Source organism: Pleuronectes platessa, chromosome 19 (assembly GCF_947347685.1).
Source record: "Pleuronectes platessa chromosome 19, fPlePla1.1, whole genome shotgun sequence".
Taxonomy (NCBI): domain Eukaryota; kingdom Metazoa; phylum Chordata; class Actinopteri; order Pleuronectiformes; family Pleuronectidae; genus Pleuronectes; species Pleuronectes platessa.
The window spans coordinates 14,027,854-14,041,456 of NC_070644.1; the positions used below are offsets into that span (position 1 = coordinate 14,027,854).

Genomic DNA, 13,603 nt, shown 5'->3' on the forward strand with positions numbered 1-13,603 from the left:
GGTATGAAAAATAAAAAACTGAGATACAAGTGCAAAACTGCAACACAGTACTTAATGCACTACACCACACTGCTTATTGCCCTATCATAGATATTGATGTGATGCATTTAAATAAAAAAATTCCTCTTGCATGAAAATTGCAGTAAATGCCATGTGACACACACACACACAGAGAGAGAGAGAGAGAGAGAGAGAGAGAGAGAGAGAGAGAGAGAGAGAGAGAGAGAGAGAGAGAGAGAGAGAGAGAGAGAGAGAGAGCTGCACCCATATGCTACACTCCTGTGATGTGGACGTCATCATAGGACCCCCCCCCCCCCCCCCCCCCCTCTCTCTCTCTCTCTCATATCCACAGGCTGTATTCATATTGTGATGATGTTTTGTGTTATTCCTGGACGCAGTGAGGGTGCAGCCTCAGCAGCTTCCCGTACTGATGTGGTTGGTTGCAGGTGTTTTTAGAAACTACCGGAGCATCCTCACCATCACACAGCTGCAGGCTAACAGCAGCTTTAGCTCCGGACTCAGTGCACTGCAGCTGTCTCTCTCTCTCTCACGCAGCTAGCTAACAGCTGTTCTCTGGATCCCTCCATCCTGACCGGACTAACGTGCGCGGCCGAGCGGAGCTAATGAACGAGCTGGTGCGGAGCTTGCCGTCCCCGAGCCTCCCGGGGCTCCACCTGCCGTGCGCGGGCACCTACAAGGGCTGGCTCTTTAAATGGACCAACTACCTGAAGGGCTACCAGAGGCGCTGGTTCGTCCTCAGCAACGGCCTCGTGTCCTACTACAGGTAACCGACGGCGACCGACGCTCACACACGGGAACTGACGGGAGCTAGCGGGAACTAATTGTCATTGGCTTGAACTGACGAGAATGAATGGTCACTAACAGGAACTAATTGTAACTAAACGACACTAATGGTGACTGAACGTCCCGAATGAGAACTAAACGTCACTAACCGGAACTAACTGCACTAAGGAGAATTAAACGTCCCGAACGAAAAGTAAACGTCACTAACCGGAACTAAACATCACTAATTGGCACTGCGACTCCACCTCATCCTGTTTACAGCCATATATTCACACGACACGAAAACTGTTTGGTTACATTAGCTTCCTGCATCATGACTGAGGTGTTTTGCAAATCAGGCATATCAATAATCATCACGATAAAGGTCACAAGTTCAAAGACTTATTCATTTTAAATATGATATAATATAACCATCGTTAGCTTATATTTATTATAGAGTCATGGGTCCATATCAAAATGGAAAAATGACAAAAATGTAATATACCTAATGTTAGTTACAAACAAGTCATGCAGTGTAATAAAGTGTGGATCTCCTCTCTGATTCGTGTGAAATCAGTAAACTATACTGGAAAAACCTTTCAGTACAGTGTGATTCTTGTATGTTATATCTTAAAGGTGCTATTTTAACAATAAACGACTTCTGGCCCCTTTCATAAATGCAGCCCATGAAAACCCTATCTTTCTGCTTTGCTGTCATACACTGACATATACCCTGTGTTTGCTACTTTCCCTCAGGACTAAGGCAGAGATGGGACACACTTGCCGGGGCACCATCCCCTTGGCCACAGCGCACATCGAGGTGGGTGACACCTGCCACATGGTGTTGACCAGCGGAGGCCGAAGCTACCACCTGAAGGCCACGTCTGAGGCAGAGTGTCAGCGCTGGGTGTCAGCTATGGAGGAAGCCAAGGCCAACGCCACGCTCTTGATGCCTCACTCAGGTAAGAAGGACAGTTTATGCTTGTGTGTCCTCTGTGTTTCAGCGAGGAACAATATGGGTTTTTAGCCCTTCTGCCAAGATACAATGCGAGTTCTTAAAACAGGCATTCTTTACAAGCAGGAACACTGGTGAGTGGGATTCTTTCAGAGCTGTAGATTCTTATTCATTGTTTCTTTCAAGAAATAACATCCCAGAATATGTACTGAAAGGGAACAAACTGGTTCATCTGTGGCAGTCTGAGGGAGACAAAACAGCTGCATCCTGTCTGCAGCCTGCTGCAATCAAGACCCACTTACCTGAATCCTTTTTTTAGTTCTGGGTGTCCTTGTGTTATTGAAAGAAAAACTCACAAGAGGGCAGTGTTGTTCAAGACGTGTTGAAGGAATGGTTGAGTTATTCAATTTTAAAATCCATGAATTCAATCATGTCATCCACCACAGTATAATGAAATATAATATAATATAATATGTTTTCTATTATATGATGCTGAGGGACGTTGTCTGTTTGCTGCCTCTTTGTGGCTGTTTATAAGAACAAACCAGGAGCAAAGATGCTCGGTGACGTTTATCCGCTCTCTCTCTCTCTCTCTGCCTCTCCCTCTTTCTGCACAAATGTGCACAAGCACACACACACACACACACACACACACACACACACACACACACACACACACACACACACACACACACACACAGCTACCTCCTCCCTCCCACTCCGTCTCCTCTCTTCCTCCCTGTCTCCTTCGGTATGACGACAGCAAGGGTTGAATGAAATGACCTTCCTTTAGACTCCTCCTTCCGATCTGGTAGCAGGAGGAGTAAAAAAAAAAAGAAAGAGAGAGAGAGAGAGAGAGAGAGAGAGAGAGGGAGGAGGAGAGAGCAGAAGGATGGGAAAATTTTCATTGAAAATATTTTTCACTACACTCTCACTGGACTATAGGGAGACATGAGTGCAGCCTTCTCAGTGAGCGACACCTTGTAAGTGAGATCCTTGTTGATAATTTACTGACAACAAAATAAGGAGCATTCTAAATGCTGTGTGTGTGTATGTGCGTTTGTGCCTGTTTGCATGCACATGTGGGATTGTAATTGTGTTTTTGGAGTTCACTAAGTTTGCAATTAACGAAAATACTGTATTCTGTGCAACTGTCTTTCTAAATGTGGCGATGGAAACTCAGTGAACTCCATGGCATCATGAAGTGACGACCGAACAGCAGAACCTTATTTAACAGTCGGTCTCGGTCACGTGTTACATATTTATCTCATTTGTTTGCAGTCAGAGGAATCATTTCTGAGAGGGGTGTGTCTGTAAGCTCCCATTAATGAGGTGTAAAAGGTTTGCTCCCCCCGCAAGATGCAAATCAGTGTTTTCTGCTGCTGTGGCACCATTTGGCATAACAAGCCCATGATGGATGTGGGATTTTTTTGTGCTGCATCTACCGCTGTACAGCCACGCGCTGGTAGTGATTACACTTATCATATTAAACAGGATTTAAAGAGCTGAGCCCATTTAGAAGATTGGTATTTGCTCTCTGAGGTTTCCCAGGGTTTCCCTGATATTTTGTTGAAAGTGCTGCCGCCATATGTTTTGGCTATATTTTCTCTTTTGCAGTAATTTACTTTGTATCTTAATATCCTACTAATCTAATGTACTGTTCTTGAACAAGCTGTATTAATAAGCTGTCTGTTTCACACAAGTTTGAGCATGACACCTAATGTGCTTTTAGATATGTGCAAGCACGGAGGCTAATGTATGTGCACGATTTATTATTGCATGAGCCTTTGTTCTAGTTGGCAGGTTCTCCAGTGTCTCTGTGAGTTTCCTCTGGCTTCCTCCCACTGTCTAAAGACATGCAGACAGAGGTTGATTGGAGACGCTAATTTGACCGTAGCTTGAATGGTTATATGTCTCTGTATATTGGCCCTGTGTGTGCCCCGCCCCTCGCGCAGTGTCAGCTGGGATTGGCCCAAGAAGGATAGACTGTACAGATAATGGATGGATGGATGGATGGATGGTCCAGGGCATAGTGGCAACAATAGCAGAGCCAATTGATTGACTTAAACAGGACTAGAACATCAATCATTAAATGGATGTTTCACCATGTTGTAACAGGCATAATTTGACCACTACAGGCTTTTCCCTTTCGAATAATGATGTGTATAATGTCAGTGTGACAGAATTCAAACTGCTCTGACAATCCTTAAATATGGAGTCAAAAGTTCAGTATCTGTGGGTGTGAGCGTGAATCTGATGAAATGTTTACAAAGAGAGAACACAGTGCGGCTCAGGTTCTGCTTCGGCAAATCTTCCAGCTCGATATTAGCTGTGTCCTCTCTGTCCTCTCTTCCCACACTGTGAGTCCACATTGGTGCTGCCTCTATCACCTGTGGGTGTGTTCCCGTGATTCGACAGTGAGTCACCGCTCTGTCTGTGTCCTGTGTGAAAACGAGCTCATTAGTGCACAGAGACCACCCGAGTGCTCCTTTCTGGTAGAAGCACATTGTTATTCCATGGAAGCGGGTGAACGGAGAAGTGCACATCCATAAGCGTAAGCATGGTTAGGCGGCAAATGGACCCGCGTCTCTTATTTGTAATCTCCATCCACAGCACAGATCGTTTCTCCTTCTCTCTCTCTCTGCTGTATATGGGTCATGAAATCATTTCAGATGCTTGAAAGATTTTTCATCCTCTAATTTACACTCTCCTCCTCCTGAGACTTTGTTAATCCAGTTCGCTCTAGTTGTTTTTAATTTCTTTCCCCCTCTAATAGAGTGTCGTATCGTGTCTCCCTGCTTTGGTTCTCACAAGCGAAGCAGACACTGGCCTAGATTCTGTCAACAAGCTCAGGAGTTTGCAGAGTGAACACACATACACAAAAGCGTTTCCTGTAGCGATATGTTGACCTAGAAATTCAATTACATATGATGGAGGCAGTTATTTGCTGGATTCTTTGGGTCGATAACTGTCTAAAGCATGAAACCAGACATGATCAAATTGTTCTGGCTTTTTATTGTGACTTACAACTATAGGTTCTTTATAAACTAATGTTTTTCCTTTTACAGAGTCTTTCCACAGACCAGAGGCTGTTTGCCAGGTGTATTATTACAAACACAGATAATGCATACAAGCACTATTTTGAGCCTCAGAATTAATTTCTTTACTTTGATATAATGTGTCATGTCTGTTTTCATCTTATTTATCTATTTATTCTTTTACTTACTAGAACGCTTTTATACTTCGGTAACTCGGAAAACCAAAGCATTAAACATTCTGGATGCGATGTAATTTCATTCTACTGTGCGCTTGTCTTGTGTGTGGTGTGAATAACAACAAAGTGAATCTCTATTTCAGATCCTCAGGATTAACACGACTGGGCTGTGTGGCTGAGTCACAAGGAAATGTGTCAGAAAGGTTTTGCACAAAATAACTGAGGTTTAGATAGATAGATAGATAGATGGATACTTTATTAATCCCGTGGGTAATTTAGGTCATCCAGTAGTTTATACACCTAACCGACATACATACATAAAACATGTATACATAGGTAGAACATTGCAGATACAGGTGCATGACTGGGTCTGACCCTATGCTACAGAATGCAATGATGTGATTGTGTCAGTGTCTAGTATAAAAGTGTCCGTGTGCTGCTGGAGTGGAGTATTACAAAAAGATAACTATATAAATTTAAAAACAACAAAATATATATATCAATATGAAAATATATAGTGGTTAAAGGTTCACATTCGATGTCGGATGCAGCCACATACAAAAAATACATCTGTAGATAAAGACAACTTAAAATTTGGGTTTCGACATTTCCTTGTCCTCGTTTTTATGTTCTGGCCCCTGGTCCTGAGTCCAGTCTCCCTCCTCTCCTTTCATAATCCCTGAGAATGAGCGCTCAGTCAATAAGGGGCAGAGAGAAGGAGGGAAAGAGAAAGACAGGAGGAAAAGGGTAGTGCGTCATCTTTTTTTCTTCCTCTAAAAATAGCCTCGCCTCCTGATTGCACAGGACTACGTTACCAGGGCAACCGTGTTCATTCACAGTTTTCAGATCTTATAGAGGAAGGGGGGTCGAGGGGGATCGGGGAGTGAAGTGTTATTATCGTCGAGTATTTGAACTACCTCTCTATCAATCAGTGTAATGAGATGAGATGAGATGTGATTTCACCATAAATATCCAAATTACTTATACATTAATAATGTCTAATAATCCCTGTTGTATCCTTCCTTCCTTTGTCTTTTTTCTCTTCTCTCTGCGTGAAGATGACTCAGGAGATGAAGGCCCCGTACCTCAGGAGGACCGTGCCCTAACCCAAGGGGTGCTCAAGACTCTGGCCGGCAAGCTGGACGACCTGAGCACCTGCAACGAGCTGATTGGAAAGCACGGCGCCGCTCTCCAGCGTTCCCTCAGCGAGCTCGAGGAGCTGCGTGGATCCGTAGACAGCCCGGACCGAGTGAAAGCTGTGAACGAGCGAGCCACCCTGTTCCGCATCACCTCCAATGCTATGATCAATGTGAGTTCACACAGTGCAACGCCTCAGGCAGCATGTCACCACTGCTACTCCGTCGCAAACGAGTATTTTAACGGGGGGTGGGACGCAGCATGAGGGCGCCGCCTGCGTCTTTTCACATGTGTTGTGTTCACACTTGTCAGGCTTGTCGGGATTTTCTGGACGTAGCAGAATCTCAGAGCCGGAGGTGGCAGAAGGCCCTGCAGCATGAGAGAGAACAGCGCCACCATCTGGAGGAGACCATCGAGCAGTTAGCCAAACAGCACAACAGCTTGGAGAGAGCCTGGAGAGAGAATCCCACCTCGTACACAGGTGAGACAACATCACAGTCTGTCCCCGAAGACGTCCTCCTCAGTGTAGGGTTGGTCTCACAGAATAAACATACACTGTTCCTTCTAGAAAGGAGGAGTGATGCATTTTTGTCAGAGATATGAAGATTATTCAGTCTATCGTTTCTTATCATATCTCAATTCTATCATTTTAAATGCATTCTCATGGGAAGTAAACACCTGAAACCAAAATACCCCCCCTAAACAGTTTTTTTGACTAAACCAGACGGATTACCACAAAACTGAGTGTAAATGTCTTTCTTTTTTTCTTTAATACGCAAGGCAGCAACTACTGTGTAGTACATTTACAGAGACTCAAGCAGAAATTACCAGCTCTGTATACTAAGTTCCTATTTCTCATGAATGCGTTTTCATGACGACATTAAGCATCTTACAGAGTTCACGTTACAAAGCTATAAATAGGCTAAATATTTGCTGCTTAAACTGCTGTTGCATCACTTTAAACTAAAAGAGCACACAGAGAGCTCATACACCGCCAAGGCAAATTAGCCACTTAATCACAATACAGCATGAGGTTTTCCGCTAAATGTGCACAAGCCAAATAATCCATTCTCGGATTGACTTGAAAGGACTATTTGTTACCGTACAGAACTGAATAACCTTAAAGTAATTACAAAATCTCCACCAAGTTAAAAAATAAATAAAATAGTACAGTAGTTTTTATGTTATCCTGCTGACAAACAAGCAATAAAAAACGAACCTTGAAGGAGGTAAAGATAATCAAGTCTAAATTAAACTGTTGAGTTTCTGCAGTCTGTACTGAAGAGTTATTTATCACAATATGATTTCCTTTTAACCATTGTGAGTTATGTTACAATGTCTCTGTAATTTGATCACCTCTTGAATATCAGCACTACATTATCTATGATCTATATATACTGTGTATTAATGGTGGAGGACCGGCTAAGCATTGTCCTCGTCCTGTGTTGGCTGCAGGTGTGGCTAGGTCTCAGGAGGGGGATGCAAGTGATGAGAATGATGACGCAGAGTTCTTCGATGCCATGGAGGACTCCACTGGATTCATAACCGTGACAGCCAGCGACAACGTACAGCACAAGTGAGACATCACGTCTGTGAATCATAATACCAGAGCTGCGATCAGTCCACAGAACTGTATTTAAGGTGTGATGCTTTCTCTCAGGCGCTCGGGGAGTAATCAGAGTATGATGAGCGGAGGAGTGCCCAATGACTGGACTCACAATGAGAATGTAGGTCCCCAGTTCACTGCTGTAGATTAAACTTGTTCTCGTTTGTCTATTGCAAACAAAGAATCGACTTCAGTCTTTTTTCTTTTCAGGAGACATCCGGCACAAACCAGGTTCAGCTTCGAAGAACAAGACGCAGCCGTATTCCTGACAAACCAAATTACTCCCTCAATCTCTGGAGCATCATGAAGAACTGTATTGGCAAAGACCTGTCCAAGATACCAATGCCTGTAAAGAAAAAACAATAAAGGGGACATGCTATGAAAATTACACTTTTGTAGTGCTTCTACACGTTAATTTGGGTATCTGGTATGTCTACCGACCCAAAAACTCTTGAAAAAAACAACTCCCACGATTTGTTATGGTTCCTCTAAGTCAGAAACACCATGCTTGAGTGACTGCTTCCGGATCCTTCTCTCGTTACAAGCGAAATGGGAAATTTTGCAAACCTCGGATACACCTGGAATAGCTAGCTAGCAGCAAATTAAGCAAATGAGCACCCAAGATGCGTTGTGGTCGGCGGCACAGATCCGCACAGATCTGTACGTAACAACCCAGCCTCAGAGGACACAAGGGCCAAATGGATTGAGTTCATATTTGAAGGCAATGGCAAAGGTCTGCTGGTGTGCGCCCAGGTAGGCCCGGGTTCCTCCCGGGGCTACGACTGTCTGAGGGTCGCTTTTCCATCACTCAGAGACCCCCGTGTCTCCGAGATTATTACACGGGCTCATTAGCTTTTAAAGGAACAGGCACTCAAAACAGGTCAATCTGAGGAGGATTGTTTTAGACAGGGTAAAATGGGTGCTGTTTTAAATGATCCTTGTGGTATTTTGACCAAAATATAATACAGGCATTTCATTCAGACCCAAAGGAACCATATCAACTTGTGGTAAAATGGGCATAATATGTGCCCTTTATAACTGGTTGTAACCAAAAACACAGGTGTAATTCTAGTTATTACATGTGGATTCAAGTTAACAGGATATGGAATCTTTTGGATTATATACAAGAAACCTTTTGTGTATCTTCGCTTGCAGGTAAACTTCAACGAGCCGCTTTCGATGCTGCAGCGTCTGACCGAGGATCTGGAGTACAGCGATCTCCTGGACCGAGCAGCTCGCTGCGACTCCACCCTGGAGCAGATGTGCCTGGTGGCGGCCTTCTCTGTCTCCTCGTACTCCACCACAGTCCACCGCACAGCCAAGCCCTTCAACCCTCTGCTGGGGGAGACCTACGAGCTGGACCGACTGGAGGAGTACGGTTACCGCTCCGTTTGTGAACAGGTAACTACAAACTACAAACAGGAACATGAATACGATAGGATGTGTCCATTGCCTCTGCTGACACCAGCTGATGCCATTTACTCTCAGGTGAGTCACCACCCACCAGCCGCCGCCCACCACGTGATGTCACAGAAGGGATGGACGCTGTGGCAGCACATCACCATCGACAGCAAGTTCCGTGGGAAATATATTTCTGTCGTGCCATTAGGTAAGAACTTCAAACTAACCGTAGCACTGAGGTAGTTCACTTTGACGGTCAGTGAACAGTCTCCTTCTACTCCATCAAACAGTCACTTCTAGGTGTGTATGAAACAAATCAAAGACACGCAGAGAACACAGAACAAATCAGACATGCTTAGAAACTGCAGATCCAGAATCTCCTCTCCTGACATGTTACTTTGACCCCCTCACTCCATGCTCCTGCTAGGCTCATGCAATGTTATTGATTGGTGCAGCTACACAGGAAATGGTCTGTCTGGTCTAGTTCTACAATATTAGTGAGTCATCACTGTAACGGTTGCTAGGAGACTCTCCTAATAATCAGCGGTGGTGGTTCTCCACTGGAACAATAGTGCACATGTCTCATTTTTGGTCTCGACAAGCTTCTACTGTAATTACCTCCTCAGGACTTTATGATCCTGTAGGACAGGTTAACCTTTCTCTTCTCTACTGCTCGGCACACTTACCATTAAACTAATAGTGCTATAATTCAGTGAATACATAGACACAACTACAAACCAGATATGATCTGTAACCACACCCAAAACATTTGTAAGCACATGAATAATTTGCCACAATCTATTAATGTGTGTCTTCATTCTGTTCCCTGTAGGAAACATACACCTGCAGTTCCACTCAAGTGGAAACCGCTATGTGTGGAGCAAAGTGACCTCAACGGTGCACAACATTATTGTGGGAAAACTTTGGATTGATCAGGTTTGTTGCCCTCGAATAATTCCTTATTTTAATTGGCCAAAAAAACACACAGACAGTTTCTGACTTTGAGTTTATTTAAGAGCAGAAAAAACTGTGAAAATAAAAACGTATTATATAGATCTTACAAAAAGTCATCTAGGTCTTCCTCTATTTTTCTTACTGTCTTCCTGTCTGCTGCTTTCGGCAGTCGGGGGACATTGACATTGTGAACACCACCACCAAGGAAACCTGCCGTCTCAAATTCTCCCCCTACAGCTACTTCTCCAGAGATGTCCCACGGAAAGTACGTTCCTTCTGCCTTTTCCCTCTGACAGCCGTCTTTTTTAGTTATTGAGTTATCAGCTAATAAGGAGCAGTAGCCTGAGCATATATTCACTCTCTAAAGCTTTTCTCCTGTTTGAAATGGTCCAATCTGCAGTATTATTCAATATTTCAAGCGGACACAACAATTGGAAGACTAAAATTGGAGAAATAGCACTGCTGTGAAACTGCATGGAGGTCAGACCATGCATGTAACTGGTCTCTTCCTGCTCGTCTTCTTCTCTGATGTCTCCAGGTGACAGGCGTGGTCGAGGATAGGGAGGGCACGGCTCATTACATCTTGTCAGGGACCTGGGACGACAAGATGGAGAGTGCCAAAATAGTGGACAGCAGCAAAGGCTGTGGTGGCTCTGAAGGCAAACAGAAGACGGTTTATCAGACGCTTCAGCCCAAACTCCTCTGGAAGAAATACCCTCTCCCGTACGTTTCCATGATTAGAGCAGCATTTCAACCCACCCCCCCCCCCCCCCCCCCCTCTGTGACCTGCATCTGACCTTTTGTCTTCATGTGTTCTCTCCTCTTTCGTTCACCTTCCAGAGACAATGCAGAGAACATGCACTTTTTCTCCTCCCTGGCTTTGACTTTGAACGAAGAGGAGGAGGGGGTTGCACCCACTGACAGTCGTCTGCGGCAGGACCAGCGGCTAATGGAGGCCGGTCTGTGGGATGAAGCCAACATCCAGAAGCAGCGACTGGAGGAGCGTCAGAGGGTGGAGAGGAAAAAACGTGGCGTGCAAGCCAATCAGGCACTGGAGGAGGGTGAGCACAAGGAAACCAGAACCAGACAGAGACAGAGAGAGAGAGAGATTTTGGCTTTACCTCATATACAGTTTACATTACCAGACAGATGATGGTTCGATCAATTTAGGTAGACGGTGGCTGGAGTTTGTTTGTCTGCATTACATTATAAGACAGCATTTGAATCAAAAATGGAGGCTGCTGATAATTTTGGCTCTGTACAAATAATAACTTTTAAAAGCAAACAATGTGCAGGAAAACATAATGCCAGTTTTTTTTTTTTTTTAGGTTTAGGCTTAAAGAACTTTTTCCATTTTAATTATGATCAAATATTTGATCATAGGACAAGATAGAGAATAAACCTTTTATATTCAGCATATTTGCGACTTGACAAATCCATAAATCTGCAGCATATTCTCATTATGAAAATAACAAACTTAACCAGATATCAGTTATGGTAACTGCACAATGTATTATTGCAGTTTAGTTGTATTGCAAAGTAATCTACAGGAGACCGTGGAGAAACACTGGACTTTAGAACCTAACTTATATATGTTGGGGTGGAACACAGACAGTATTTACTCTCCTTATCCAGACAGCGTTCATTCTCACGAAGAGTGCAGTATTTACACAGTGTGGAGAAAGTAGGACATTGTACACATTCATGCCAGGTCTTAAAACAACGTGATTCTGTGTCAATAGGGCAACAAGACATCGAGGGCTACGAGCCACTGTGGTTTCAGAAGAGGACAGATGACACAACGGGAGAAAATACTTACACCTACAGGGGCGGCTACTGGGAAGCCAAAGACAGCCAGGACTGGACCCAATGCCCCGAGATTTTCTAAAAGACAAATTGTTCCCTTTCACCACAGCATCAAATCTGCTGAGTGGTTCCTTCTGATGTGAGGAATCTCTGTGAGTTATGTGTGTGTTTGTGTGTGTGTGTGTGTGTGTGTGTGTGTGTGTGTGTGTGTGTGTGTGTGTGTGTGTGTGTGTGTGTGTGTGTTTGTGTGTGCCCTTGTGTGTGACTGTGTGTGTGTGTGCACAGCTGCAGAATTTCCTGCACAAAGCTCCAACTCCAAGTGACTGATCTACTTTATCCCTTCTGTTATAGCTTGTGTTTACATAATGCAGGGCCTCACTTCAGCAGAGAGTTCTTTATGTGTGTGTGAATGTGCGTGTGAGGCTGTAAAGAAAACTTCCAGTTCCTGGTGTGAGAGTATGTGTAAGGGAATAACCTAGGGGGCAAGGAGTGCTGCAAATGTTTTGGTACAAGAACTGAATGTCTTGTTCTCCTCGAAGCTGGAACACGATCCTCACGCTGGGCTGCGCCAGAGACATAAAACTTTGAATGGACCGCTGCAGGATGAAGCATTGTTTATGTGCAGAGAAGGATTTTTTCACAGCTGAACTTCATTCACTGATCCAACTGATCCTTGGAGATTTTTTTTTTTACTAGTCTATTTCTTAAAATTGCACAAACTGTATTTTCAAGGATTTGCAGTTACAGTCGGCTGTGACAGGCTGGAGAGCAGCTTCTTTGTAATGAAACCCAAAGTAGACATCTTTCTCTTTGGATGGACAACGGATGACAAGACCATGTTGTTTTACAGGTACGGCTGCACATCATTTCAAACCTGCTTAAAGGGGACATTTTTCCAGGGTTTGGACACTCAGGCTGAGTTGCACAGAATTTATTGGAGCTTGATGCATATTATTGACATAATGTCCTGAACCTCTGCTGCAGCAGTTTCCACGACTTTTCCTGCAGCACTAAACCACTTCTAATATCTCAGAGACTCTACCATAGGAGTTCCACTGAAGTATAATCTGCTAAACCAGGGGGATTTTCTCCAGCCAGGGATTATACTGCTGTTTGGTGCTTGTTGGTAATTTTAGCCTTAATTATGTAATAAAGTAGCAAAACCCTGTGAACATGTTCTCTGAGATTTGGAGCAGATTATTGCAGTCGGACAGACAATGATTTCCTTTGAAGGCACTTACATGTATTTTTCAGGGTGAATTTCATTTTATTTTTACTCAGAATATCAGGGTTTATCATATATCAAGTGACAACAAACATATTCTCTCTAATTAAAAACACTCAGAATTGGCTGGTTTTACTATTACAACTTTTGTAATAGTAAAACCACACATGAGAAGAAAATACTCCCAAGTCAGAAAGGTGTTTTATGCAGCACATGTCATATAGTAGAAGTGTCATTTAGCTGAATCATAGTTCTAAATCAGTCCAGAGCCAGAAAACTATTAAGAGAAAGTTTAGCAGAACATTAGCTCAGATTTTGTGTGCTGATAAACACTGTACATAAGTAGTTAATATGCATTCTCTTAATAAACAATAATAAGCTGTTTATTCATCCTTTTCAGCTTGTTGTGTATAATAGGGCATGATGCACACATGTACTACCTGGGTTCATTTGGTCTATATATAGCAAGAATATAATAGAAATAGAATCACCTCATTAAAATTACTGTAAGAAAGTATTATT

At 43.5% G+C, this 13,603-nt stretch overlaps 1 protein-coding gene across 1 annotated transcript; it reads left to right on the forward strand.

Moving 5' to 3' along the window:
• The first annotated feature begins 623 nt into the window (after positions 1–623).
• Positions 624–13,465, forward strand: osbp2a (oxysterol binding protein 2a). Its single transcript, XM_053411770.1, has 14 exons — positions 624–784; positions 1,540–1,745; positions 6,011–6,261; positions 6,402–6,570; positions 7,545–7,665; positions 7,750–7,816; positions 7,906–8,043; positions 8,851–9,096; positions 9,184–9,304; positions 9,929–10,032; positions 10,220–10,315; positions 10,589–10,773; positions 10,891–11,111; positions 11,793–13,465. The coding sequence occupies exons 1-14, from the start codon at positions 624–626 to the stop codon at positions 11,936–11,938; spliced, it is 2,232 nt and encodes a 743-aa protein (XP_053267745.1). The 3' UTR covers positions 11,939–13,465.
• The last annotated feature ends 138 nt before the right edge of the window (positions 13,466–13,603 follow it).